Source organism: Betta splendens, chromosome 4 (genome assembly GCF_900634795.4).
Source record: "Betta splendens chromosome 4, fBetSpl5.4, whole genome shotgun sequence".
In the NCBI taxonomy this organism is placed as follows: Eukaryota; Metazoa; Chordata; class Actinopteri; order Anabantiformes; family Osphronemidae; genus Betta; species Betta splendens.
The window spans coordinates 24,705,079-24,732,996 of NC_040884.2; the positions used below are offsets into that span (position 1 = coordinate 24,705,079).

Here is a 27,918-nt window from a genome sequence, read left to right on the forward strand (position 1 = left end):
ATGTATTCCCGTCACGCAGTCTATATCTTATCACTTCTTCACAGATGCACGATGATGCATCATTTTCTTTGTTACTAACACAAAATAAGCGGATAAACTTACATCAGTCTCGATAACATTTCAATCACCAATAGGAATCATCTGCATGATTCATTTACCCTTTCCTTAAAAGTCGCATATCAACAATTAAGTTCAGTGATGGCAACTTTTAAGCAACTCCAACGTCACCCGCACTGATAACGCTTTTCCCCCAATTGTCCAATGGGAGCTCATTACGTCACATCCTGTCAGCTGTCGCTTCCGGATGCGGTGAAACGGCAGATACGTAGGAAAACACTGCACGAACATGGATTAATTTAAATGGCAAGACGCCGTCCCGAAGGTCCGAGGGCATATCAGCGCAGTCTACGTTCAGTCCGCGAAGATAAATAAAGCCGATGGAAACTGTTTGCGACCGCTTTTTCTACCAAAGTCCCGAGTCCATGTTGTTTATACGGACTAGTCGTGTTTTTGTCCTTTTGCTAGCTTAAGCCAGTGTAGCGTTAGCTCGGAGGCGCAAAAGAATATATTTGCTCCTCTGATAAAGTATGTGACATCTTTTCTTGTCTTTGCATTTATATTGCACGTCACGACACGACTCTGAAAAGCGCCCGGACTTAGTTCTGGTCACTTTGAGGTCGAGGCTTCGTTGGAAACGCTTGTTGCTGACTGTCAACAAAACCGAAGAGTCGCACATCCAGGAGGCGTTTGGGAAAAACCGTGTCTGAAAACGCTCGTCGACGTCTCGAAGAAGTGGGACAAGATGTGCGCGCTGTGGACCTCAGGCAGCACACACAACATGCGTAAATAGCACCTTCTCGTCAGCTGTTCCTCCGTCTTCTCACAAACAGCGACTCCGTCTTTGAATTTCGCTGAAGTGGAGGAAGTTTGTTTTTCTCCTTGGATTTTTGCTTCAACGCGGCTCATTTCTGCTTAGTTTGAGCTCTTCTGATCAACAGGTTGGTCTTCGTGGTAGTGTTTTTTCACTTTAGGTTTGCAGTAACGCCATGTAGTGTGTTAACTGTAAATGGATCCAGTAATTATTTAGATTTACACGCATTTTAAAATTATTCGTAATGCTTATGATGACTTTACACATTCTTTTGGTTTGAGACCCCAATTGATCACTTAATGAATTAGATTCGATTTAATAATTAGATTAGATCATGAAATTATATCCAATGGTGTAAATGGCATGTTAAGCATCTCATCGTTTATAATCCCTTTTCAAATGTTGGTGTTGAAGCATCACAATCATTTCCACAGACAGACTGAGTGCCTTGTACATTACATTGTAATGAGTATCTCATTGTTTCAACACTGGCATGATGTACAGTTGTCAGCACAGTGATTCTCTTGTCTTCCTCCTGCACAGTGAAGGATGAATGGCCTCTCTCTCAGTGAGCTTTGCTGTCTCTTCTGCTGCCCGCCCTTCCCCAGTCGCATTGCAGCCAAGCTGGCCTTCCTGCCCCCTGAGCCCACATACACCTTCCTTCCAGACCCAGAGACGGGCCCGGCCGCGGGGCCGCAGGCGATGGGGTCATCTAGCCTTCGGTCGCGCAGTGGCGCCTCGGTTGCAGGAAGCGGAGGGGCTGGGACTGTGGAGGGGAGGTGGAAGCTTCACATGACAGAGCGGGCAGAGTTTCAGTACTCGCAGAGGGAGCTGGACACGGCAGAGGTGTTCCTCACACGCTCCAGCCGCGGGAACAAAATAGGCTGCATGTATATTCGCTGTGCTCCCAATGCAAGGTGAGTATTTCTTTTAAGTTTTGTTTTCTCTACAATTTTTTTTATCCAGTTGTACACAGAAGGTCACCACACAGATAAGCACAGGCACACACTGTCAATCTTTCACTTTCCGATTAAACCAGTAACAAAGAAAACGTCAAAAGACTCGATTAAAGTTTAAAAAAAACTGTTTGCTGTTATAGTTTGTGTGACTCCTTTACCTTTGGAGTGTGGTTGACTTATTTGAATCAGCTTGTTTGACCTTTCTCATTTATCTTTGAAACGGTGTCGTCATGCCTCCACAGCTTCACTCCTATCCCTCCTTTTTAGCAGTTTTTTTGCTTGTCTATAAGCATCAATGCTGTTCTCTTCCTGATTTTATGTGGAGGATTCAATTTGTAGAACTTGAACAGAAAAATTAAGTGCTTCTGGTAATGATCATAAATTATTGCAACATGCTCGGAAATAGCATATAAATGTTTTCTATATTTTTGTCTTGCTGGGTTTATGGGCAGCATGGGTGAGAGGTTTTAGAGAAGTTATCATTTACATTGGTAATATCTCTTTTAACTACATTTTACTATACAGCAGGCGCTGTAACACCTCTCCCACAATTCTAATGCAAATTAATTTGCCAAATTATTTAAAAAGAGATGGACAGGCTTGTGTCACAGTCCATCAGTATTGTTATAATGTCTTCTTAGAATATATGGAATTGATCTGATATGGCAATGTCATTGTGAATGTGAGTCAAACTTTAAAGAGCAGATCCACGAGCCATACGGGTTCATAAACAAAACCGCTGATGGTGTATCACATGGTGTGTACAACAAGCATTATTAATAAAAGGCACAAGAGCTTAGTTGATACTTCAAATTTGTAACAATTTCAAACATTTTTAAATGTAATGAATTCTTTATCTTCATGTCCAACTTGTTTCATGAATGTGTGTTCTCTCAGATTTACAGTCCTTTTCTCCCATGGGAACGCTGTCGACCTGGGGCAGATGAGCAGTTTCTACATCGGCCTTGGCACTCGTATCAACTGCAACATCTTTTCCTACGACTACTCAGGCTATGGTGTCAGCACTGGGAAGCCATCGGAGAAAAACCTCTATGCAGACATAGACGCTGCCTGGCATGCCCTGCGCTCACGGTAAAGTATAATATAATTGGCCCATATATGTCCAACAGGAGATGATTTATTGAACTTTGCCAAGACAGGACGCATTGTGTACTTTACAAGCAAACCAAATCATGTAAAACCCTGGATACATTTAAGTCCCAATCATTAGTGAGGGTTGGTTCAAAAAGAGGCTAAATGGAATATAAATTATGACAGTGGAAGAGAGACAGGTACAGAAAGGATAATGATGTGAATAAAGGTGACAGAGCTGGGATGAAGAAGGAGAATGAGAGTAGACTGCACTGGGGCTTCTGGCATGGGAATAAAGAAGAGTGAGGGTATCAAAGACTTTGTGGAATGATAAAGTACCTCATTAGTTAAAGCCTAGCTGCCGTCATGCAGCTCTAGCCCGAGGAAGCCGCGGCACTGAGCGATGATTAAAGATTGGCTGAGCTGAATTACATTTGTGTGTAACTGTCAGTGAAATTAAATATTTTTCATTTTGCTGTTTTAATACTTTTTTCAAATGCTGCTCCTGTTGCCCTGTAATCATGAGATTTCCTCTCTCTCTCTTTTTCTAGTTATGGCATCAGCCCAGAGAATATTATCCTCTATGGACAGAGCATTGGTACAGTTCCCACTGTGGACCTGGCATCACGATATGAGTGCGCTGCCGTAGTCCTTCACTCACCTCTAACATCTGGCATGAGAGTGGCCTTTCCCGACACGAAGAAAACCTACTGCTTCGATGCTTTCCCCAAGTGAGTGTCTCATATCTGTCACTGTTAGCCTTAAACAGCTTAAAATTAAATACACATTGTTATTCAAATAGAAATAATAATGAGCTTAACCTGGAAAGATATTCTACTGGAAATGCATCAAATAATGAAATCTTTACATTTATCTTATAACACGTAGTTACACAGATAGGTCTTGTGACTGGTCTGTCATTGTGCAGAATTAAACCAAATCATAATTGCCACTTGCAACATCCTTGGTAAAAAAGAAGCTTTTTATTTTGGATGGCGTTTCTGTGCTGTGATTTCAGTTTCAGTATCTTTCTATGGCAAGAGTGTGGGTGTCTTTTTTTTTTTTATAAATGCGAGTAGGACATTCTAACACTGTAATATCTTGGAGGTCCGCGTCATCAGTGATGAACTTCAGCACCAGTTACTGCTGCTCGTATCTGTGTCAGCACATACACATGACATAGTTTGGTGTAATGAAATAAGAACAAACCATCATTTATTAACAGAAAATATGGGCCATGTAACATCTTGCTCCTAGTTTATTCCGAGTAATGCTGAATTTCAAGCTCTACTTCAGCCTTTACCTGAGATTCTTAACAGACCTTCTTAGTGTAAGAAGTGTGGGTCCAAAGTTTAAGCCTGTTACTTATTGAAAAGCAAACTCTGCTACGGGTAATAAGTCTGTGATTTGTCACTTTCACAGTGTTTACTGAAGCATCTATTTACACACATTTGACCTAAAAGACAATTACCTGCTAATAGTATAGAGGTAGAAGAACAAGAATGATTAAAAATACTGTATGTTTTTGACTTGCAACCTTCCAGATCTCATTGCAGTGCTTCATCATTTGCTAGAGCCTCGTATTCTGAGGAGGGTTGGTGTTGCACATTTGTTGTGAATGAGCTCTATGTAAACCTTGTGGTGAAACAGTCGTGCCACAGACTAAATGCTATCATTCATTGGACTCTGTCCCTGTCAGTTCACTTAGTTGCAGAGTCTGACGAAGGTGAAAAACATTCCATTCCATGCCAGGCTTATGGCACCGTCTTTAACAGCGGGTGCTTATGGGCGAGGAGCCCGGGGAATGTCTCACCCAGTGTTTGGTGAACTGAAACCGCCCCAAGTGTTGGCCTGTTGTGGACAGTCAGTCATGGCTCCTGCCTTTATCTGCCCCTGTTGCTTTTCATGTAAAGTACGGTCAAGCATGAAATTAGAGTCCAGCGTTCCAGTGAGTGCAAGGACAACCCAGGGTTGGAAAATAGTTTTATTTAAGCTTTCTGTCACGCGAAAATTGACGCCTGAAATGAAAACATTTGAAAGGTATCTACTCACTAACTGAAGCTCAGCTGACATTGAATTATGCAGCAAGACAATGACTTTATGGTTCAAGTAACCAAAGTGTAATATAGACGCACAGTGGAAGCACCTGAAGCAGACGGTCCCTGCCAGGAAGCCCACCAGTAGCCTGAGACCAGGGACAGCTGATAAGCACTTAGTAGAAATGGTTAACTGATATCGATCAATATACATTTTCTGACATGTCTTTCTTCTTCTTCTTCTTCTTCTTCTTCTTCTTTTTTAAGCATTGAGAAAGTTTCCAAAATCACATCTCCAGTCCTCATCATCCACGGCACAGAGGACGAGGTGATCGACTTCTCCCACGGCCTCAGTCTGTTTGAGCGTTGCCCCAAAGCGGTGGAGCCTCTGTGGGTGGAGGGAGCGGGACACAATGACATTGAACTGTACAGCCAGTATCTGGAGCGCCTGCGCCGCTTCATAGGACAGGAGTTAGCGGTACAGCACGTCTGACCATCACCACTACAACCATTATCAGTTTTTAAATGAACATTTTTCTCTGCCCGCTTAGGGCTTGGCCTCTGTTTCTGGGGGGGGGGGGGGTCTCAGCCGTCCCTTTGCTCATCAATGCTTCCTGGACTTCAGCCTTGTACATCCTGTTGTGCTCAGTTTGTTCTTGTAGTGTGCAATAATATAGACGGTGACCACAGGAAAAGGACCTTCGCTGAACCACTTTATGGTTCAAATAGAACATTTTTGTTTGTTGTTGTTTTCCCTTTCAGCTCATGCAGTTTGTGTATAATCTTAATTTAAACCAAGTTAACTAGATGATGTGATGAAGCATGGGGGCAGCGTTTTATGCTCTGACATGATGGGGGGCTGCTTTGGGTTCTCATCGGTTTCAAAACCACAAACAGGTTTGTCTACATTGAGGATCAAGCTTTTATTAGTAATTCATCTACAATCTATTGCAATTCTATACAAAGTTATCCTCTGGTGAGTCTCTTCAGCACTGATCTCTTCAAGGTGGTGGTGGTGGTGGAACCACAGTCACTGACACCGTGTCTTATACTAATCTGCTCTGTGTGTGCAGATCTGAGGGGGACGAGGCTTTGGGTTTGTTTTTATTCCTGGGGAAATGACCACGATGCATAGGGAGAAGGTTGTTTTTTACTGAACATTCAGCTCAGGTAATTCTCTTTTAGACACTAGTGTTTTATGCAGATCAAATTCACCCACGGTGAATAAGGACCGGTTTTATAATTTTATTGAATTCATAAAGCTCTTGTAACCGAGGTTAGCATTGCAAACTTTAGCTATAAAAGTCCTTCTCCCAGAGAGGGTGCAGCGTTGGGTTTGTTCAGAGAGTCTAAGAGGCTGTTGACCCTCTCGTCTTTGTTTTGGTTTGAACGTCTTGTTTGTCTCACACCAGCAGGTCACATCTGTCTGTAAAGTTCCTCTTTCCCTTGGTGTGTGGAACAGAGAAGTAACAGGCCTGGTTTCTGTCTTATACAGGTTATTTAGGGTAATGCGGGCAAGTAAATAAATAAATGTATATATAAAACATTTTTAAATGTTACTTAATAACTTCCACCCTCACATAAGCAAAGAAACATACCACAGTGTAGTTCTACTACTGGACAGGAGTTCAGTGTTCATCGTTTATCATCTTGTTTGACGAACTAGACACCATGTAACTGGTTTACAGTCGGCGTCTTGACGAGATCAGTATTAACAGCACGCGTTCCTAGACATTTGTGGTGGTTCTTTGGGGAAACATCACTGATTGCTGTCCTGTTTTGGCTGCTCTGAAGTCCTTTTGGGTTGAATCGCCTCCACTTTCTTTTGAACTGTCTTTCCAGGACTAGACGTGAGGGTGCAGTCAGAAGCATTTATCTCAAAGGTGCAACACACGAGACACTGGTCTCCTTCTATTTACGGCAACAAACCAAGTGTTTTTAGTAAACTGAATTGATTTATTGGAATCTTCACTGACAGTTTCTTGTTGAAGCCTGTTGGTGTATGTTTGTGTGTTTTGCCCAGTCTGCCATTGTCTTTATTTGTATCTTTATAACCAAAGGCTAAGTGTAATGTTATTTATCTATAATCTTGTTCCGCTAAATATTTGAAGGCTTCTATAAATGAGTGACACTGCTTAATAATTACCGTATCATGTTGAGTCCGATTTTCAATATGCAAAGGAAGCAACCAAGTAACGGTGTTTGGTTTTTCAAGCTGTTATTTCACTTTGTCGTGTGCGTGCGCGTGTGTGCGCGTGTGTGCGCGTGTGTGTGTGTGTGTGTGTGTGTGTGTGTGTGTGTGTTGTTTTTCCTTGTATACTGACTCATTTAGTTTTGAAAGTCTTTTCTCAAAGCAGATTAATTAGACATTAATAAAAACTTAATCAGCGATTGACAATTAATGTTTCATCTGTGCTTCTTTGAGCTGTGGTGGGTTTTCCTCCACACACCTGTCTTTGTGGAGCATTCGCTTAAGGAATGGATGTTTCTGGGCTTTCATTCAGTCACTGATATCCCCTCATCTCAGTCCTGGCACTCAGTGAATAAAGACCCACCTGTAGTGAAAGGCCTCGCTGAGCTGTGTGAGACGGATCCAAGAAAGGCTTGAACGAATCACTGGCTGATGAGTAAATGAGTCTTTAATTGCTTGTTGTCTGTGTGTGCGTGGGTGTGTGCGTGTTTCTTCTCAATTGGGTGCAGGGATTGGCTTTGTATCGCCTGAGCCGAGAAAGGTTCAAATGGTGTGTTTTAATTAAATTGGTACAAAGGAGGAGCTCTGTCCCAGACTCTCCTTTCTGTCTGCCACCGCGTTGAGTTGTGGGGAAACAGGGACAGATGGATCCTAAGCTGCACTCACCCTCCTCCACCCAGCACTGACACACACACACACACACTGGTGCCAGCTCTGTTTCAGTCAACTACATAAACAATCTGGTGTCTCACTCCAGTGCTCTTTTGGATTAAAGGCAGCTGCAGCAGCACATCCCCCTGTGAGAGGTGAAGTTAGTGCAGCCGACGGCATAAAACACAGCTCTGACCTTCCCTGACCGGCACACAGACACTTTTATAGTGAGGTAGATCAGAGGAGCAGATGTGCTTCCCAACATCAGAATAAAAGGTGTTTTTATTTTAATCGCGTATGTTCATTAAATAGATAAAAACTGAAATACTAGTAATTAAGCCTGGACTGCAGCTGAAACTTAAAGCTCATCCCAACTAATAATGATTTAGTAAAAGGTGCATTGTTCACCAGCACAGGATTGATTGATTGAGTGCATCTCTTCCTTTAAAACCAGAGGCTGGGGTGAGCAGGTCATGGGTGTAAACAACATGGCTGTAGGCACAGAGAAGAGTTCTGCTGCTCGCCTGTGCTGTGCCTGCTGAGTTTCTGCCCTAGAATCCACCGGCCTGTTCATTATGTATGTTCCACTGATGTTCTGCTGTGTTCCGTTCGCTCCGTGCCTCCCGTCCTGATGCAGAGTGACTGGCCTTGCTCTGGGTCTCCTGGAGAACACGCCGGCAAAGAGCTTTTTCTGGCAGGCGTAATTGCAACTCGCGTCTTCCAGACATGATGAAATATGATGCTGATGTTGTTGTTGTTGTGCGTGTGTGTGTGTACTTCTGGTCCTGAGGTGAGAGGCTGTTTTTTTTATACCTCTACGTGAGGCCTTCTCACTCCGATCGACCGGCTGCTCACATTTGCAGCCGCTCGGGAGCGAAGCCCCCTGTCGCTGCCCTTTACGTGAGCGCTCCATGCTGAGCGACCACCTGTTGAAGGGCTCTCGCCGTCACTCTGCTTGCTGGGCTTCCTTAGCAAACCGCAAGGCAGATGGAGCTCAATGAGGGTGTAGCTGCTGCCGGCTGCGATCAACGTCAACGTCACCGAGGACTGGGAACAAATCCAGTCAAAACCTGTTGGCTGTGAAACGGCTAACATAGAAATGTTTCAGGCAAATGATACAATGTTTAATTTAGTGAAGGAAATGAGCTTTGTCTCTTCAGCCTCTCACAGCATGAGAGTCAAAAACATCCTCATTGCTGTTTAAACTCCTGGAAAAGAATGTGACCAGCGCAGCAAAGACCGTTTCAGGAAAAAAAGGTCATGACTCGTGCGTTTAAGTCAGCAGAAATGTCTTCCACTCAGCGAAATACGCTGGCCTGAGTCCAGAACAGCCGCCAGTCCTCCCACTGGCAATGTCAAAGCTGAACGGGCCCAGGATGTTGTCCATCAGGGCTCAAGGGTACAACGGCAGGGGCACCGCTGCCCTTAATCAGCCGGAGTCAGAGCCAGTGCGGCGCTCAGCGTTTTCACAGCCGCCACGTGCTGGAACATTGGTGCCAACCGAAGACTTGACGGAATCAAGCAGACACGAGGCAAAGCGTCATTATAATAATTTATTCATTCAGGTAGAAGAAGAGTCTTTGGCAACGAAGAACATGAACCGAGGGTGAGTGGATGAGATCGCTGTGAAGTGAAGGCAAACGTTCGGTTGGAGCGGACCGTTCGGTCCGACAGCGTTAAACGACCCGAGGCTCATTAACGGGCCGCACCGCAGCACGGCGCCGGAGGCTCCGCGGGACCCGCTCAGAGCAGCCACGTGTTGCTCCCGCGCGGGAAGGCGATAAGTGCGAGCGACGCTACGGTGAAAGCGCGGTGGTGTCGGAAAGGAGCGGCGAACCGATCGGACAAACGGATGCCGCGTGAGGAGGCGCTCGGCTTCTGTGAGCGACGGAGGGACGAGTCCCTCAGCGGAGCGTGGACCCGACGTTTGTTTATTTTAACGACTCTCAATTCCTTCACGTTTGCTTTTAAAATCATGAACTGGTCTGAATTGTGTTACAAAAGCATATAAAAAGGCAACAGTTACAAACAGGGATACTAAGTTATGTGTTGAAGTCAGTGCGAGGCGCGTCATGCTTTCTTCTTCTGGGAAAACAACGCGCCTCTTTTTTTTCCCGCCATCATTCTTCATTAAAAAGCAGCACACGCGGAGTCTCTACAGCCCCAAACAAAGGGGCGGGGCAACGTTACCTCGTGTCGTTGAGGACTTGTTAAAACCAAGTACTGGAACCACTCAGAATGCACGTAGCTGCATTCGTCACACAGCTCACAATATGAGAAGACCTGAACACACACGGTGCATCCAGTCAGGGCAAAAGGAACATTACACTTCCTGTCAATCAGCTGGTCAATACTAGAGTCCGTTGAAGGCAACAGTCCACTCCTCCCGTTCCTGCATCGATCACTCTTCCATTACCAGAAAAGTTATTATTCAACTACAAAGGCTTCACAGAACAAAAGGAGTTCAGTTCAATATCAGAATACTGCTGGAGGTCAGGAGTTCGGCTGCTCCTATAACATGTGCAAAATCCTGTCTTTGTAAAGAGAGGCCACTAGGGGGCACTGTTTCACTGTCACAGGCGTCGAGTCCAAAGTTAAGTCACACTGGCACAGCAGTCAAGCTCCATGGTCCATATTAAGGCTGGGGAAGGCAAAATAACATGTTTCTATGTGTTGCTTCTTTTATTTCCAGTGATGGGTTCAATCGTCCCGTTCCCGTCTGGCTCTGGTTCTGGTTAGTGGCGTGAGAGCAAGCCGCTGGGTGGCGACAGCCCGGGGTCACAGCGCGACCTTGCTGAGTCTGAGCGACAGGCTGGAGCGGTGCTGGGCGCGAGGCAGCGTGGAGCCGCAGCGGCTCCGCAGCTGGACGGGCCGGCCCGCCGAGCCGCGCACCCGCAGCAGGAAGTCGAAGTTGGCCGAGGTGTTCATGGCGTAGAAGACGTTGGCGTTGTCGGGGATGACCAGCTCTGAAAGAGGCAGCAGAACCACGGCCCGTTGAGACTGCGTCATGTGTTCGCGTATCAACGTTCAGCTTCGGACCTCGAGTCGAGGACGTGAGCGTGAAGCAGCAGCCTTTTACCTCTCTCCTCAGAGATGACCTGGACCAGCTCGTATCCCTCCTCTGGCTCCGCCTCCAGGTTGTGTTTCGCCATGGCTCTTGAAATCACAGCCGGAGTCTTGTCCTGATTGGTCAGCTGTTCGAACAGAAGGACAGTGAGCCGCACGTGGTTCCCCCTCAAATACGTAAAAACGTGGGAACGCAGGCGTTCGCGTACCAGGATGCTCTTGTAGAGGTTCCCGTTGCCGTGCTCCAGGCTGACCCTGATTATACACGTGTCCTGGGCCTGGCTGTTGTACACGGGGGTCTGACTCGGGGAGCTGGGCGACATGGGAGTGAGGGAGATGCAGCGCCTGTGGGTGCAGGGAGGCCCGGGGAGGGATGGAGACGTGGAGGCCCCAGAGACACTGGCTGTGGACGAGCTGGTGTCCATGGAGTGGAGCGAGTTACAGGAGGACGACTGCGAGAGCTGGAGAAACGTGAGTTACTTTGACATATTTAAATGGAGGCTCCTTCCTTGAACCTAAACTTTTCATGCAGTCCCTAGTTGTGGCTGTACAGTGGGACCCACCTTGTTTTGCTGGGAGTCTCTAGTGTGGGTGGGGGTGGTGAGCCCCTCGCTGTCTGGACTACTGGAGTCACTGGAGGACACGCTGACCGAGTCCATGCTCTCCCCTGAGCTGCCAGTAGGGGGCGACCTCGGCGTCTCTCTGACTGGAGAACTGGCTGCGCTATTATCTGTTCCAAGAAACAGTCTGGAAAGTAGAGGAAGTGACTCATTAGTGATAATAAAATAAATAGGTCATGGTTGTGGAGGTCTGGGAGACTCCAGTGTGGTAGTATATGTGATATGATGTGTTCACACATTGTTAGCGCACAGTTAAACCTTGTGGATGTACTCACAGGCTCAGTCTCTTCACCATGCTTTTACGAGGTTTGGGGGAGGTGGGACTGCTGTCGCCAAGACCTTCAATCTCACAGGACAAAGCGTAGCTGCAAGAAAGAACATTAATAGGAACTTAAACATCGTCAAACACGAGCGAATCATGTGCTCGGCGGTTTTAAGAATCTGGGATTCTGAGTAGAGGAGAATGAAGGAGAAAGTCAACGAGGGCAAGAAAAGGGAAACAACAATGGTGACGCATGGGACATAAGAACAGCAGGGGGAAGGAGAGAAAGAGGTGTGGGAACAATTGATCCAACGGACCGTGACCTCAAGCGCTCGTTTGCTGGTTATGTAATGGTTAACGGTACCTTTCCTCCTCGCTGAGCTGAGCCTGGCCCTTAAACCAGCGGAGGAAAGCCGGGTCCGGAGTCAGGCAGTAGCTGTTACAGGCGGACTGGAGCAGCTTGATCTGGGCAATCACCTCAAACTCCTGCCGAGGGCAAAAAAAGGCAGCGGTAAGTTCTGACGTTCACGCATGTGTAGCGGTGCATGGTGTTCGGGGTAGTTGTGGTGGGGGGGGGGTCACTCACCCGGCGTCGCTTTTCAAAGTTGATCAGGCCACCCTGCAGAGGACGCAAAAATGAGACGTCAAACACAGAACATCACACACCAGTGGACGGATCCGGTGGATCCGGTAGAACCTGGGGTCCGGCGGACCCTCGGATGATCTCCCACCGCGGGGGGCTGGCGTTCTTACCTCCACCAGGTCGGGCAGGGCTGTGTCCAGCATGGTCAGGTCTGTTAGGAAGGTCCCCAGGTACGGTATGGTGCCCTGCATGGCTCCCTGTGGACGACACAAAGGCGTGAGGTCACCGCCACCAACACCGCAGCGTCTGAGCAAACAGAACCCAGCACATCGGCCGCCTCACCATCTCCTTCTGCAGCTGCAGCCTCTTGTGCGTGCGCTTCTGGTGATCCTTGGCGCAGCTCTCCAGACTGGCGAACTTGGACGTGCCTTCCTGTCGGGACGACAACCAGCAGTCGATCAGACGAGAGCGACTCGGACGCGTCCAGAGGCCGCGTGCGAGCGGCGGCTCAAACTCACCCTCATGAGCAGCTCTCTGCTGGTCAGGTAGTTGTTGTGGTCGGAGAAAATGTCGGAGAGCTCCTCAAACGTCTGCATGCTGTCTCTGCAACGATCACGGGTTGGTGTTAGATTAGAGACAAAGACCCCGCCCCTTTTTGGCGAAAAGGCGTATCCTTACTTGTGCACGCATGCCCACACCCTCTTCAGCCTGTACAGGGGGTTGGACTGCAGCGCCGACACGATGGCTCGCAGAGACGAGAAGTTTTTCCGTATCCGACACTCCTGTTGAACATCATCACACCAGTCAGGGCCGTGTTTGTGGACTTCCTGTAACAGGTGGGTTTCCAGCGCGTGCGAGTCTCACCTGGGCGATGTCTATCCACCGCTGGATGAGCCGCGCCCTGGCGTGCGGCCGGATCTGCCGGTGCTTCAGCACGGTGCTGACCACGCAGGCAGCCACGGCGTTGAACTGGGTGATGGTGGCTCGGATGGTGGGGGCGCTGTGCTTGTTGTGCTTCTTGTCCCTCTGAGACCAGATGGAGCCCAGGCAGTGGTGGGGCACCACCTTTTTAAACAGCAGCTGGAGGCGGAGGGGAAGCCGGCGTTAGAGCCACCGAGGAGCACTCTCCCTCCCTCCGGCGCCGCTTTCATTTCCCTCTACGTACCGCGTCCATGTAGGTCAGCTGCTCCGCCACCAGGTCCACGTCGAAAGACAGGAAGTCCTCCTGGATCTCGACCTCCACCTCCTCCTCCTCGCCGAGGCAGAAGGAACCGTTGCCGTGAAAGCCGACTGAAAGCAGGCAGCTCGTTTAGACGCCGACGGCACAAAACAGCACCGCTAAAGAGACTTGAAGGAGAGTTTGCTAGTTACCGTCGGCGTCGTCGGCGCCGGCCTGACTCCGCAGCTGCTCCAGCAGAGCCTCAGCCCGCCTCAGCACCTCGGAGCCGGGCAGGGCCTCGCGCAGGTAGAGCATCAGCCGGTGGAGGCAGGGGTAGCCCGGAGGCTCCTGGAAGTCCTCGGGACACTGGTCCAGCCAGGCGCGCAGGATGGACGCCAACGCACTGTGGACGAGAGGGGCACGTCAGCAAAACCGCAGGCGGCAGATCCCGAAGCCGACGCTACATTTAAGCCCGTTTCTCACTTTCTGATGGCTCCATTCGTCTCGGAGCCCCGGCCTCCGGCGTGCTCGTTCTCCTCCACGCTTCCGTATCTGCAGGGAGCAGCGAGAAGACACCTTTAACCGGCGTTCCCGGTCAGGCCCGAGCAAGCCCCCCCCCCACCTCGGCCCCCGCCCACCTGTCCAGCAGCAGCTGCAGGACGGTCTGCGTGCCGGCGAACGCCCGGTACGTCGACAGGAATATGGAGGTGTAGGTGAGGTCGTTGTCCCCGAACGCCGTCAGCAGCGTCTCCACCAGGCGCTCCAGGGTGCCGGCGCGAATGCTGCGGATCTTGCAGGTCTCCAGCTGGCTCACCGTGTGGCCGGGAGGCAGGCGGTCCCCCTCCGCCTGAACACGGGGGTCAGAAAACACTTCAGAACGGGGCTTGCGAGGAGCAAAACGAGGCTCTGACACACGAGACCACTCTAAAAGGGAAGGAACGAAGGCAACGCTAAGAACAACCGTGACCTATATTTGATTCTGATTTCTCCAGATGTGTCCGACTATTGTGTCTGCGGGGAGAGAGCGAGCGGTTGCAACATGGGCGGGGAGAGAAGTGGGAGAAAGGGCGGCACAGACCTTGGTGGAGTTAGCACGCTACAACAGGAAGCGCTCCAATCTGCTTTTAATCACGCCCCTCCTCCACTGTCCCCTCCACACGCAGCCACCGCTCCCCTCTGATCCGGCGTGGCCCGGAGGATCCGAAGGCCGGCTCTGGACCAGGTCCGCTAACACAGCTCTGTCCTGCTCAGCAGGAAAACAGCGATGCCGCTCCAAACGCACACGCCGTTTTAATTATGTCTAACGCAGTTGGCAGCTCGTGCTGCCGTCAGTACATCCATGCAGCCAAACCCCAACTTCCTGGTGTCGAGCGCAAACAAACACGAGATCCCGATGCTTGTCGTAAACAAAGGCAAAGCCCATATATCTCTGGGGTGATTTATGTTCACAGTTGATGTGAGAAAACTCACGAGAGAAGCCGAGATAATGCACTCAGCTGGCCGTGTGTCAGCGCTGTGTAATAACGCGCCGGGTGACGTCTTTTGATGCTGGTATAAACAGCTCAGAGGCCAAAATGCGGAAAAAAACGCACAACTCAAGGAAAAGCCTCTAATGCGCCAACTGTTTTGTCATAGCATTTATAAAAAAAAACAACAAAAAACCCACTGGTCCTGTTGCAAGAGAACAAACTGTATTATTGGCTGCTGGGAAAAGTCAGGAAATCACATGCTTTGGCGGAACAGGTCTGATGGAGCCGACCGCTGGAGTCATTGCGAATCGCCACGTGTGGGTCAACATTAACTGGGCCTGCTCACCCCCAGCCAGCGCGCGCCCTTGTTGGCCGCCTGCTGGATCTGAACCCTCTTCAGCGTCACGTTGTAGACGGCTCCTTCCTCGACTTCCTCCCCCCAGTCCTGCACGGAGCTCTGGAAGGAGACAGGGCACGCGTTAGAACCCCGGAGAGTCACCACCGGGACGAATCGCACACAGAGAGAGTTCAGGATGTGACAGTCACTGTTTTAGGAAAACACAGAGGGAAAATACAAACACTACTAAAGCAGGAGGAACCCAAGTGTAGTAAAAGAGAGACCAACCCCCACATCTGCAGCCTGCCAGGCCTCCCTGCCTCCCTTTCTGCATTCTCTACTCCCTGTTTAATTCCCTATCCATCTCTTTCACCCCTTTCTCTCCGGAGCTGAACCCGGAGCCTGGACGTTTTCCTGGAATCCAGAAGGAGCTGGAGATAAAGAGTCCGAGCGGACGACGCCTTGTTACAATCGGTCGGCCCGTCTGCCGGTCAAACGAAGCAGAGGCTGCGATGTGCTGAGGCATCAGCACCAGCACAGCGAGGCGGAGTGGACCAGAACCCCACCACGCAGCCCTGCAGCCAAGGCCACAGGCGGCACCAGGCCCCACTTACATTCACACAGCTCACTGCCAAAGTCCAGGCATTCCCCCGAACCCGAGGTACCCCGTGAAAGAGGTCAAGGGTCAAACCGGCCATTAGCAGGCTCAACCCTGGACGTCCTGTGGCGCGAAGCCATGACTGGATTTGTGTTTGTGTTTGAACAGAAACATGTGATGCAGAAAAGAGAAGATTATTTTTAACAAGCTGATAGATTAAATCATTAGGCGAGTGTGTGTGTGTGTGTGTGTGTGTGTGTGTGTGTGTGTGTGTGTGTGTGTGTGTGTGTGTGTGTGTGTGTGTGTGTGTGTGTGAGACAGCATCTGGCTGAAACATGTCTACATGTGACCCCCCCCCCCCCCCCCCCCAGCATCTTTCCTTACGGCCAGCAGCGTCTCTCTCACTCTCTCCTCCGCTGTCGCTGGCGCGGCCACAGATAAATACATCAGTGCATGAGTCATGCAGTCCGCACACACTCCCAAAACAATAGCGGGAGGTCTGCGCGCTGGCCGGTCCTGTGCTGAGTTCACAGTCTGCGCACACAGCCTGCTTTTTGTCAGCTACAGCGCTGGAGATGTTTTTCAGAGCCGGGTCGAGCAGGAAAAAAAGCAAAGTTTGGGGCTCAGGACCATGTTCCGTGCGCCCGCACGACGAATGGAAAACGAAACAGTCTGTCACAACGAAATTTCCATTTTGATTCACCAGAGAAAACACACATTCGACCAGCTGCAGGAAAGATTACAGCCCAGATAGGGACGCGCTGGCGAGAGGACCTCCCACGTCCACCGGCGCTGGGCAGTTGTTTACTCTAACGCCGTTGATATTTGATGCTGCTCTAAAGAGGAGACGCAGAAAGCCCAACAGCGGCCGCTCTGTGAAACAATGCTCCCAAGACGCCAGCAACAACAACAGTTGTGTACAATCTGCGGCGCCGATCTGTTGGCTTTTGTGCCTTTCTCGCGTGGACGCAGCTGCCCGTGGAGAAGCAGCCACGGCCCCGGGGCCACGCCGATTGTTCGCTGCCTGTCTCACCGCGGGCCCCCAGACAAAAGTTTTCATATCCATCATCGGGGAGGAGAAGAGGGGCTCGCGCTCAGGCGCTGACAAAGCTGGCAGGAACCGCCGCCTGACTTTGTGCCTTTACGGCCCGTTTCCAACACACGTCGCTCGACGCGTTTGATTTACGCGCAGTCCGCGGAGGAGGTTAAACCGGACTCAAAGCCTGTTAAAAACAATTCAAACTCAACATCCAACTGTTCCCCTCCTCCTCCTTCCCTTTCCCCCTTTATCCGCTACTTTCCCAAGCCTACTAGCACCCCCTCCTTCCCACCCCCCCACCCCCACTGCAAAACCACAAACTCAACAACAGAGCGCACTGGACAGAAAACCTTGAGCATTCTTTCTTTGTTTTGCTTTTACCATTTTAGTTTTCCAGGCGAACCTCATGGTGAGCGTGTCTTTCATGATCCGGGGACACCATCAGAGCTCGGGAACAATCCGCAAAGTCACGAAGAATCTTTGCGCTTTTTGTAAAAAAAAAAAAAAAAAAAAAAGCAGTAATCCCAGATGCTCGTCTAAAAAAAATCCTGTGCCTGAACGCGCACATATGCGGCCCGCTGCTTTCCAAACTCCGAGCCCTCCTCCTCTGTCTGTCAGGGAGCTTCTCCTCTCTTCTACTGAATGGCTGAGCTCCTCCCACTCGCCCTCGCAGCTCCGCGGAGCTGACTCCGCCCCCGCGTCACGTTGTCCGGCTTTCATCAGGCTGACAACAATGTGCGCGCGCTGACGCACGGCCGCGATTTCTGTTCCGCAGAATAATAAATCATCTGGAATCCCGTAGCCCGACCTTTTCACTATTTATTTATCGTGGATTGTTTGTGTTTCAATATTATTGATTTATTATTTTACTAAATAAGATGAACATTATAAACTTTTTACAGTGTTATTGACGTGTAGTGGTGTTTTCGTTTAAAATATTTAATTAAAAAGTTGTTTAGAAAACATACGTGTTTGGTATTATTTCTGTTTTGTTGTAATTATCTTCATTTCTTAATTTACTTTCACTTATTTCAGATTTTCACTGGTCCCTATTAAAAAGCTGTTTCTTATAACAGGACTAAAAACTTGTTCTACCTTCTAAAACTGATTCCAGACCAGTAAGGCTTTCAACAGTGTTAGAGAAAACAGGAATCACTTTGCAACTTTGGGATGGTGTTTTCCTGGGCTCCACTGATTTTGCTGATTTGGTTTTAAATAGGACTAGACTGGACCCGTACGAATCGTGTCGTTTCCATCAACGGCGCCCGTTTTCACGCCGGTGAAGCGATGCCACTCGTCGCCGTCTCGTGCGTGAGGCAGCTGTGGCCTGGGACAATACATGGAAGGCCGTGGATGCCGTCACCACAACCGAGCATTGTCAGTGACAGTGGAGGAGAATAGAGGAGAGTGTGTGAGACCGCTCAACACTGTTCCTCTTGTGACTGTGCCCGCACACGTACTCCAACGGCCCACTTTTGTGAATAAGAAGGAAGATATGAATCAAGCGCGTACTTTCTGAAGGCTCTTATTGTGTAAGGTTGTGAGCAAGCAGTGGTTACGAGGTAGTGAAGCTACTGATCCACATTCATAACAGGAGGAGAAGGCAGTGACAATGTTATGATACTGTGATCCCTGTGTGTGTGTGTGTGCATGCTAGTGAGTGTGTGTGTGTGTGCGTGTGTGTGTGTGTGTGTCTGTGTGTGTGTCTGTGTGTGTGTGTGTGTGTGTGAGATCTCCATAGCGCCAACACGAAGCCCCCACGTCATCCTCAGCGTCACCGCTCATCACGTACGCGCACAGGCCGAGGCACCTACACACATGAGGTGCCCACTAGTGGCATCACAACCCCACCCCCGGCGACCCTTCCCGTCAGGGAAGCCCAGCGTTCCCGTCCCTCTGCGGTTCTCAGCGTCCGTGGCCAAGCACCGGTTCCCAGGCGGAGCTGCCCCGGCGTCCCCCGGGGCCCCCGGAGCTTTGGGAAGCCCACAGGGCCAGTGGGAAGGTTGCAACCCCACGCGACCTCCAGCTCAGCCCTGAGGGGGAAAGGAGCGTCCATCTCACAGAGGGAGCGATGTCAAATCTGAGCGCAAACAGGACGTCTGACCAGGATGACGGCTGCTGCTTGCAGCGGGTTCAGGTCCATTAAAGTGGGTTTCATGGTGTGTGTAAATGTGTGGTAGTTACATAATAGGCCTGTTCTGTGATTTGAAACAGGCTGTTGTTTTTTCACAATTTAATAAATGCAATTATTCACTTTTTAGAGACTCATGAGATGATTTGATCCATTCTCATATGTGAATATTTTTCCTAAAATGTCATCAAAATGATCAGCGTCTTCCTCCAGTTTAACAGAACGTGACGGAGGTTCGACTTTAAGCCTGGGACGCGCCGCCCGGACCGCCGGGCCGTGCTGGCGCTGAGCCTTCACTCCGAAAGGCGCATGACGTCGCTCCGCTCAGGGAAGCCCTCGACGAGGGCACGCCGGCGCTTTATATAACGGGTTCCTGCCGTTGCTGAACTCTGTTCCACAACGAGGAGCCGCGGCGCCGACAGAAAGGGGACAAAAACAGGAGGAGCCGCTCGCTATTATTGCAGCAGTGTGGGGAAAATGCACATTCCAGGAAATCTCCCACTTCCTGCCTCCAGACTCCTGACTCCAGCTAGCCTGCTGTCTCATACCTGACTGAGGCCTGGGCCGTAGTCATAAACTCAGAGTGAGGAGAGGAGAGGCTGCTGAACCTCCGAACCACAGCACGGGCCGAGGGAGGACAATAAACAGGAGGCTCGTGTTCTGTCTGTGTGAAGTGTCACTGTTTGCGCCTGAGATAAGGAGGTCGGCGGAGAATCTGAGGCCGCTGCTGAGATTAACATGAAAGGACATTATCTCATCTGAGAGGCGGAGACGGACGGGGGAGAGGGTTCACGGCGCAGTCAGGAGCTGAGAGGACCCACCGTGGCTGTGGGAGCACTCAGAACCGGGCCTGGAGTCAGAACCTCCAGTGCAAAGCGATGCTGCACAACCAAACGAACTCTCTGCTACTCGCACGCTGTCGCTCCGCGGGTGAATGTGGGTCACATGTGCCTCGCTCGGCCCATTGTTTGCGTGCGGTTGGGGAGTTTGTGTTTTCTGAGCATACTGCCCGCTAGAGGGCGGAGCGCGTGAGCCGCCGTGTTTACACAGAGTCAGCAGAGGTTTCAGTCACACCGGGCCGGAGCTCCAGAAGCCAGCGCGGTCCGATTCACGGCCGCAGCTCAATGCAGCGCTTGTTTAAGCAGCGGCGAAGCGCTCAGTGAGCGCACGTGGGTGCGCCATCGCTTTTTAATGTCGCAACAGACCGACAGATGAGGACGTGCGGATCCAGATGGACGAGACCGGTGTCGTAACACGTCGGACTGGGCTCCAGCAGCATCGCTGTCTCTCCTCTTGCCCTCACGTCCCGCCTGCTCGGATCTATTGTCCTGGCTGTTGTTGAGCTCTCCCCCGTGTGTGTGTGTGTGTGTGTGTGTGTGTGTGTGTGTGTGTGTGTGTGTGTGTGTGTGTGTGTGTGTGTGTGTGTGTGTGTGGCTGGGTGACATCATTAGTTTCCAGTAAAGTCCAAAGCTGCACTTGGAGACCCCCCCCCCCCTTCTCCCCCCCTCCCTCCCATCCTCCTCCTCCACATTTCACTTCAAACCCAAACCAAGGCAGACTACAAATAGAATGTCCTGATCCGTTCAGGTGTTTCAGGTTTCAGTGATCTCATTAAACCATCACAGGCGTCTTAATGAGTCATCAGTGAGAAAATAATCAAGTCTGGAGCTGTGATAACACACAAACACGCACACAGCCCCCCTCGGTGGGGCCTCAAGGCTGACCCCTTCTGGATCTAAGCCCTGCTAAGCCTTGAATGAGTCGGTCTGGCCCGGCCCGGTCGTCTGTCTGAACCCTCCCCATGAGAGGAGGGCCATCTGTTGCCCAGCAGATACCTGCTCCCTTAAGGTTGTCACACACACAGCAAAAACAACGCACATCACAGCAGCAGTCACCGTGGCGACCGAGGTAAACGCTGACCAGAGGAGACCACGCCCACTCCGTCCATCAGATCCTGCAGCGCCTTGTTTGTCTCAACCAGACCCATTTGAGTCGTCTATTTCAGTTCTGGACTTTCTGCTGCCGTCTGCACTTCTGTTCGAGTGAAATGCGAAGCGTGTGCGTTGTAGGAAATGAAACTGTGCAAGTGAAGCGCAAAACAAAACACATCTGAGAGAACCGCTGTCAATGTCACAACACAACAAAACGCTGATGCAAAGTTATGGAGAATGTTCGACGTGTTCTAGTTCCAACGTTCATTGTTTTGTGGCCTATTACTGCTTTATTACAGTCAATAAAAGGCTGACACCAGCAGTCCACAGCTTTAATGACATGCACGCTCTCTCGCTCTCTCTCTCCCCCCCGTGCACACACACACTCACACACACTTACTCCTGCTAATGCACACATCGCAGAGCCGGCTTTATCCCAGTCATGTGTCCTGGCTTTTCTGCACAATGTGAGCGGGAACAGGGAATTTGGTGTGTGAGTGTTTATACATGGCCCCACACACACAGCTGCCATACACATTGCCTCCCATCAACTCACACACACACACACACACACACACACACACACACACACACACACACACACACACACACGAGCTACACACACTCCTCCATACGGCCCGATGAGTTTCTGCCCCACTGGGCCGCTCCCGGGGTGCTGCTGCCCAGGGATGGAGCCTCGATTTACGGGGACAATGACCTTTCACACCGGTCCTCATACTAAGTGACCTAATTAAGTTCACAGTATGAACGAGTGCAGGGCTACTAGACGACCGGAGGTCGGGCCCAGATAAAAAAAAAAGACTCATTCATCCATTCACTCCTACACTTCTTTAAATCCATTCAAAACAGGCCAAGCACCGCGAAGTGAACCTCGTCCAGATGAATGAATGAATCACAAAGTGTGGCAATCGCTGACCACTCACCAAAACACAAGACAAGCTGCAGGAATGGAAACGCTGGCATGTCACAGCGCATCGGCCTGAAACGTGCACTTCTCTGTCGAAAAGAGGAAGGAGGAGTGCAAGCTCAGCCCGGGTGCTTTTTTCAATGGAAACAGGCCATCATCACATTTCCCCCCACATAGGGTTAGATAGAAACACACACAGATCACTGCATGCGGCCCTGCAGAGGTTATTGACCCGCGCCTCTGTTTACTGGGAGCCACTGGGTGGAGGCAGCGGTTGTTATGGCCTCTGCTGGAGCTTTTATTGATCGGGCAGCAGCTTAATTACAGTGCTCTGGCGCTGACACTGAGGCAGTTAGGGTGAAACGCACTTTGAGAACCCAGCGAGTTGCGGGCACTTGCCACTGCGTTCACGCCGGCCCTACGTGAGGTCGTCTCCTTGGGATCAGCACATCACAGCTCCTCCCTCGCCCCCGATCTGACCGATCTACTGGGAGGCAGCGACTTCAGTCACGGCCTTTATGACAGACGGGGTTTCATAACGTGATGCAGCCGGATGAAGAATGCCATCGTCATCATATAGGTCCTGTTCTGATGGACTCAGCAGTTCAGGCAGCTGAGACAAGAGCAGAGCCATTTTCTTTACTTACACAGGTCCGCTCAGGTATTTACACCCCCATATAATAGGCTTTATTGCTCCCTGTCCTCAGCTCAGCTCAATAAAAAGTGTCACAAGGACGAGCTGCCGGTGCGTGGAGCTGCTGACTTGGACGAACCTGCGTCTCAAAGCCTCCGAACAATAGACGGAAACCGAGCCGAGCGACGGCGTGTCAGACGTCTCCCAGCCGTCAAAGCGCCGGCAGCAAGCGAAGCGCCGGTCGCTTATGGACAGGGAGACGTTGAACTCGTGAGCGGCTCCTTAAAGCCTGCACGCCCAAAGCACAGCTGGAACAGCTGTTCAGGTGATCACAGTGCTCTGAACACGGATAAGCAGCCAGCAGTTAGCATGATGTTAGCATGATGTTAGCATGATGTTAGCATGATGTTAGCAACATTTTGTACTTTATGCTTTACTTTCAGCTCACACATACTTAATTATGGAATGTACAAGTGAGTTGTGTGTTTTGTGAAGTCAGTGACTAACTGACACCCCCCCCCCCCCACACACACACACACACACAAACACACACACACACACACACACACACACCAAAGTTACTGAGAGAGCGGATTCTCTTACACAACAGGTCAGCTGTCCTGTCGTCTGTGTCACTGAAGGTTAGCGTCTAGTTTGCACTATCACACTATGATCTGTCAACTTTTTTCTATTCCGCTTAGCAGGAACTGAGAGTTAGGACACTAGGTGGAAAAATGACTCATTACTGATGGTAGCTTGTCAAATGTGTGTGTCTGACGCTCATCCTCATGAAACGCACCACCAGTCAGACCCAAGCTGCAAAAGATTTCCTTTAAATTCCCACAAACACCTCTCTCTCTCTCTCTCTCTCTCTCGCTCTCTCCTGCCTCCACATAATTCCCTACGTTTGAGTCCCTGCCATTCCCCATTTTCCTGAACTTTGTCACCCTCTAAAAAACAGACCTTGGAAGAATCACAAACGCTCCCCAAATCTTTAAATGTTGATATCCACCAGCTTTTTCCACAGTAAATAGTTTACTACAGTCCTGACTCTTTTTTGATTGCTCCACACGCTTCACTCACATTTCCCATCCTTCCTATCGACACCTTTGACACCGAACATCCACCCCCGGTCCTTCTAAACAACTGGAGGCACGGGAAGGCCTTTCACGCCGAGGTCAGCGCTCGCCTCGTTGTTGAAGGAAGTACCCGTGCTCCCCCAGAACAGAAACAGGCTCTGCCACACATCAGCCTGGTGCTGTAGCGTACTGACCCAGTGTCGCGGGCCGTCCTCCGGGGAGCGGGCCTGGTAGCGCTGCAGGAACACGCCGCCCTCCCCCTCCAGCAGCAGGGTGCAGTCCAGGTCTGGGCAGTGGTGGTGGGGCCCGGGGGGCCAGGGCAGCAGGGTGGCCAGGGGGTAGTGGGAGATCATGGCGAGGGCCGGGACCAGCTGCAGGGGCGCGGGCGGCGCCAGGACATGGTCCAGCGGCTTCGGGTCGGACGTCGCGGGCGCCTCCTCGTCTGCGTCTCCGGCACTGGATGCCGCTCAGAGCTGTGACTAATGAGAGCTCTCGCCTCAAACTGTCCACCTCGGTCCTTTCCCTTCCTGTTTCCCCTCGGCCTCAATCGCTCCGTCTTCTGTTGTGTTGCTCTGCCTCTCAGCGCATGTGGACCTCCGCCTGCCGCAGCCACATGAGCGATTAGAGTCTATTGTCTCTCTGCTTTTCTTTCTCCTTCCCTCCCTCTCCCCCTTCATCCAACCAGGCCAGAAGGGGAGGGGTCAGGAGCATGTGGCCCAACCCCCCCCCCCCCCACAAAAAGAAAAACTGTCCATGAACTCACGAGACTTTAACTTTGGGAGGATGTGAAAGAAAAGACAAGACAGGAAAGCTGCGATAAGAAGGAGGATGTTTTGGAAGAAGAATTAGTCAAAACTTTCCAGGATGACTGGATTTCAGGTTTCTCATCCTGCTGAGTCCCCAAACTTTTAAAAAATCCTCAAATTGAGGTTGTTTTTATATTCTAAGAGCCCTTCTTAACACTTCACAGCTTTTGCCGGATTGACATGTATCGCGGCGGCCCTGCCCTGGTGACAGTGTGGGGCAAAGATCAGGCCATAACGTCTGTAACAGCCACGGAGTGTGTGCGTGTGTGCGTGTGTGCGTCCAGGGCAGCAGCAAGAAGCAGTGGAGTGTGAAACAGAGCGGCTGCTGAGCAGAAGGTTCTCTAGAACCCAAACTCACAAATATGTACATTCAGCAGGTAATTACTCACAAGGTTTTCACTGGGTTAATTACTAATTAATAACTATAAACAGATGGAAATACGGTGTTGAACCATTAACATCTGTGTTGCTGCCATGACTCAGACCTTCACCGTGACTCCCTCTGAATTCCTCTGAATCCTTAACACACAAAAACACAGCCAGACTCCGCCTAAAGTGTTTTTATATTTAGCTCTGACTCACGTTCGAAGCTCATGGATATAAAAGAAAGAAGCCGCCGAACATTAAAATGCCTGTCTAATCAGAGCCGATAAATGCGGCGGGGCTGAAGTGTGTGACGGGAACACAGGCAGGAATCCTCTGACTCCTCTGCGACTGAGCGTCGGGGTGAGAGCTGGGGAGGAAGCACGCCGTCCACCGGCCTCTGCTCCTCCTGCCTTCCTCTCCCCTCCTCCATCATTTCCTCTCTCCTTTCCTCTCCTCTCGCCAGAGTCACTTCTCTCCTCTCTGCCTCCTCCGTTCGCTGCTGACACAGGCAGCACCAGTTTACACAGCTGGGAAGACAGAGCTCAATAAACTATGACAACACACTTACACTCTCTCAGCCTGGGAGAACACAAACAAAGGAGGCGGCTGTTTGTTGAATATGATGAAGTAAATATCACTAGTATCTGAGACGAGTCACTAGTTTTATAACATAGCAATACACAGTACACAAACTCAGCTTTCCCTCGCACTTCACGCACTGATTGAGATTCCGCGTCCTCGTGTCATTCTCGCAGCTCCACACTGCCCCCTGCTGGTCAGCACGCACGGAGCATGTTCATTGGCTTTCGTTTTTTTTTTTTTAAGTCACAGGTCTTTAGTTGATTTAGTGGATAATAATGACTTAACATAAATCACAACAGATGAATAGATTCCACAGCTTAAGAGTTGTGTGTGCATAGGTTGTGTTGCTGCTGTCGGTGCAGTGCAGTCAGGGCCCCGCACTGACAGTGGCCGTGTTGTGCGGACGAACACGCAGTCATTGAGTGGCTGAGTGGAGCTCTGAGGAGCTGAACAGTTCCTCATTATCAGAGAGAGGACAAGAACAGACGACACTTTCTCTGCATCACTCGCACAAAGAACAGGAAAAACAAAGAGGAGAAGCGGGAGAGAGGCACTGAGTGTGTTCTTTTCTTTAGCTTCCTTCTCCTATTTAGCTTCCTTAGTCTTTTCAAGCACGTGCGTATGTGTGTGTGTGTGTGTGTGTGTGTGTGTGTGTGTGTGTGTGTGTGTGTGTGTGTGTGTGTGTGTGTCCGCACACACTGCTTCTGCCACGCACACGCAGACACACATCCCATTTCAGACACTGACTTTATTTTAAAAGAGCTGTTTTTTATTCCTCTGAGGTCCATTAAAAACACACGTCTGAAAGTGATTTGTGAGAACCTTTTTGTTGTATGTATTTGCGTATGTGTGTGTGCGTATGTGTGTGTGCGTATGTGTGTGTGCGTGCGTGCGTGATAGTGTGCGTGCCTGTGTGTGCGTGTGTGTGTTCTTGCGGATTATGCATTTGCGTAAATGTTGCGTATGTGAGCCCGTTCTCTGGCAAAACCACAGTCTTGACCGCTCACAGTTAGTCACAAGCTTCTTTCCTGCTCCTTCCATGCAGCACCACTGACTCATTCCAGTCACTTACTCAGCAACATCACTGTGTTACATTAAGGCTCCTACTGTAAGGTTTGGCAGGAATAGGGTTGATTTTTGTCAGTTGTGTTATTTGGTTGTTTCAAAGTTCTCTACATATGTTTCTCTAAACTTGTGGCTTCATCCCAGTGGCCAAATACTAAATACTGTTCAGTAACTGATTTTTGTTGCAGACCTAATTTGTATTTAATCAATGTCACCACGGTTCCATTATGTGGGTCATTGTCACAGGTTTGAGCTAAAACATAATGACACAACATGTGTTGTGACCTATATATTGTATCTATATATGTCGCCCACAGCAGCTTGATTTTCATACAGAATGGAAATGAGTTCAGGATGAGCTCACAGCAGCACGTTGTCTGCAGCTGGTAGTGTGATTAAACCCTAGTCCAGCTTTCAAAGAGAATGACTTGAACTGATGAATATTTCAGAAAGACGCACACATTCACAGTCACATGCTCACAGTGTGTAACAGGAATCCAGGTCAATACTGGCACATTAACAGATTATCAATAAAGAGAAAACCTTCGGTTTCCTTGTTAAAAATACAGTTGAGGGGTTTTGGGACATTTAAGAATAATAATTCAGTATAAAACAACAGATTATTGCAGTTTGTCTCTTACCTGGACGCAGGATCCCTCCATCAAATACCAGCACTAGCTGCTACAGTGGCAGATAGGAGGAAGAGGATGGAAATGACGAGGAAGGAGGAGAAAAAAGAATTTGTGTGACTCCTTTCTCTCGCTCTTTCTTTCTGTCTCATCCATCAAAGCACATTTAACAATGAGAGGACTCAGAATATACATACAGGTTGTATACAGTATGAGCCAAGAGAGATATGCATCAAACAGGCCACAGGCATTCAAATAGCATGTCAAGTATGTTAATTTGAATGTTTCATTGCATGTTAATGTTGAGTTGTTCTTTGTCATGGGGCTGTAGACGTTTCCAGGCCTAGTGGCTGATTTAAACAAGACCAGCAGAGGGCAGTATAATCTCCCTTATAGCGCAATCACAGAGAACAGGAGCATCTTCACTTCTCTGGATCACAGACTTTTCTCAGGTTGTATCGCTTTCCATGATGCAAAATTAAGGAGAGAATGAACAGAGGAGAAGCACAACATCTCTCAGACAGTGGACAGTGTAAGCGTTCACACCTCATGCAAGGCAGGCTCTTGTTGTGGGAAATACCAGAAGGTCACAGGAACAGTTGCAGCCGGTTGATGCAATAAACAATAATAAACACTGCATCTCTTAATGAGAGTCTTTTCCTTAGTACCAAACATAGTGTTGATTTGAATGTGAGCTGAGATCTTTCCCCCTCGTTTGACTGTGCTTCCAAACTTCCTGTTTTGCCATTAATCTGATACAAATTCCAAAAAACTGTAAGAACAGAAATACCACAGGTGAGGCTTTATGCTCCAGAGGGAGTGAAAACACAGACG

The 27,918-nt window shown here is 49.6% G+C and overlaps 2 protein-coding genes across 4 annotated transcripts; one reads left to right on the forward strand and one right to left on the reverse strand.

Annotated features, from left to right (window-relative positions):
- Positions 1-292: 292 nt before the first annotated feature.
- abhd17ab (abhydrolase domain containing 17A, depalmitoylase b) lies at positions 293-7,356 on the forward strand. The gene is made up of 5 exons (XM_029148550.3): positions 293-998; positions 1,415-1,788; positions 2,728-2,922; positions 3,474-3,653; positions 5,226-7,356. Exons 2-5 carry the CDS (start codon positions 1,421-1,423, stop codon positions 5,449-5,451), a joined length of 969 nt encoding a protein of 322 aa, XP_029004383.1. The 5' UTR covers positions 293-998; positions 1,415-1,420; the 3' UTR covers positions 5,452-7,356.
- A 1,983-nt stretch (positions 7,357-9,339) lies between these two features.
- On the reverse strand, positions 9,340-24,257 carry rgl1 (ral guanine nucleotide dissociation stimulator-like 1). Of its 3 annotated transcripts, none has more exons than XM_029148414.3 (18): positions 23,831-24,257; positions 15,306-15,416; positions 14,129-14,337; positions 13,974-14,042; positions 13,703-13,893; positions 13,497-13,621; positions 13,196-13,411; positions 13,010-13,113; positions 12,850-12,934; positions 12,674-12,763; positions 12,502-12,588; positions 12,335-12,367; positions 12,113-12,234; positions 11,762-11,851; positions 11,430-11,613; positions 11,076-11,318; positions 10,880-10,994; positions 9,340-10,766 (listed from the first exon to the last, which is right to left on the reverse strand). In XM_029148414.3, exons 1-18 carry the CDS (start codon positions 23,987-23,989, stop codon positions 10,579-10,581), a joined length of 2,421 nt encoding a protein of 806 aa, XP_029004247.1. In that variant the 5' UTR covers positions 23,990-24,257; the 3' UTR covers positions 9,340-10,578. The 3 variants fall into 3 exon arrangements, with proteins under 3 accessions (XP_029004247.1, XP_029004246.1, XP_029004248.1); XM_029148413.3 differs by having other exon boundaries at positions 11,076-11,327; positions 23,831-24,256; XM_029148415.3 differs by lacking the exon at positions 23,831-24,257 and adding an exon at positions 17,315-18,002 and having other exon boundaries at positions 11,076-11,327.
- Between the last annotated feature and the right edge of the window lie 3,661 nt (positions 24,258-27,918).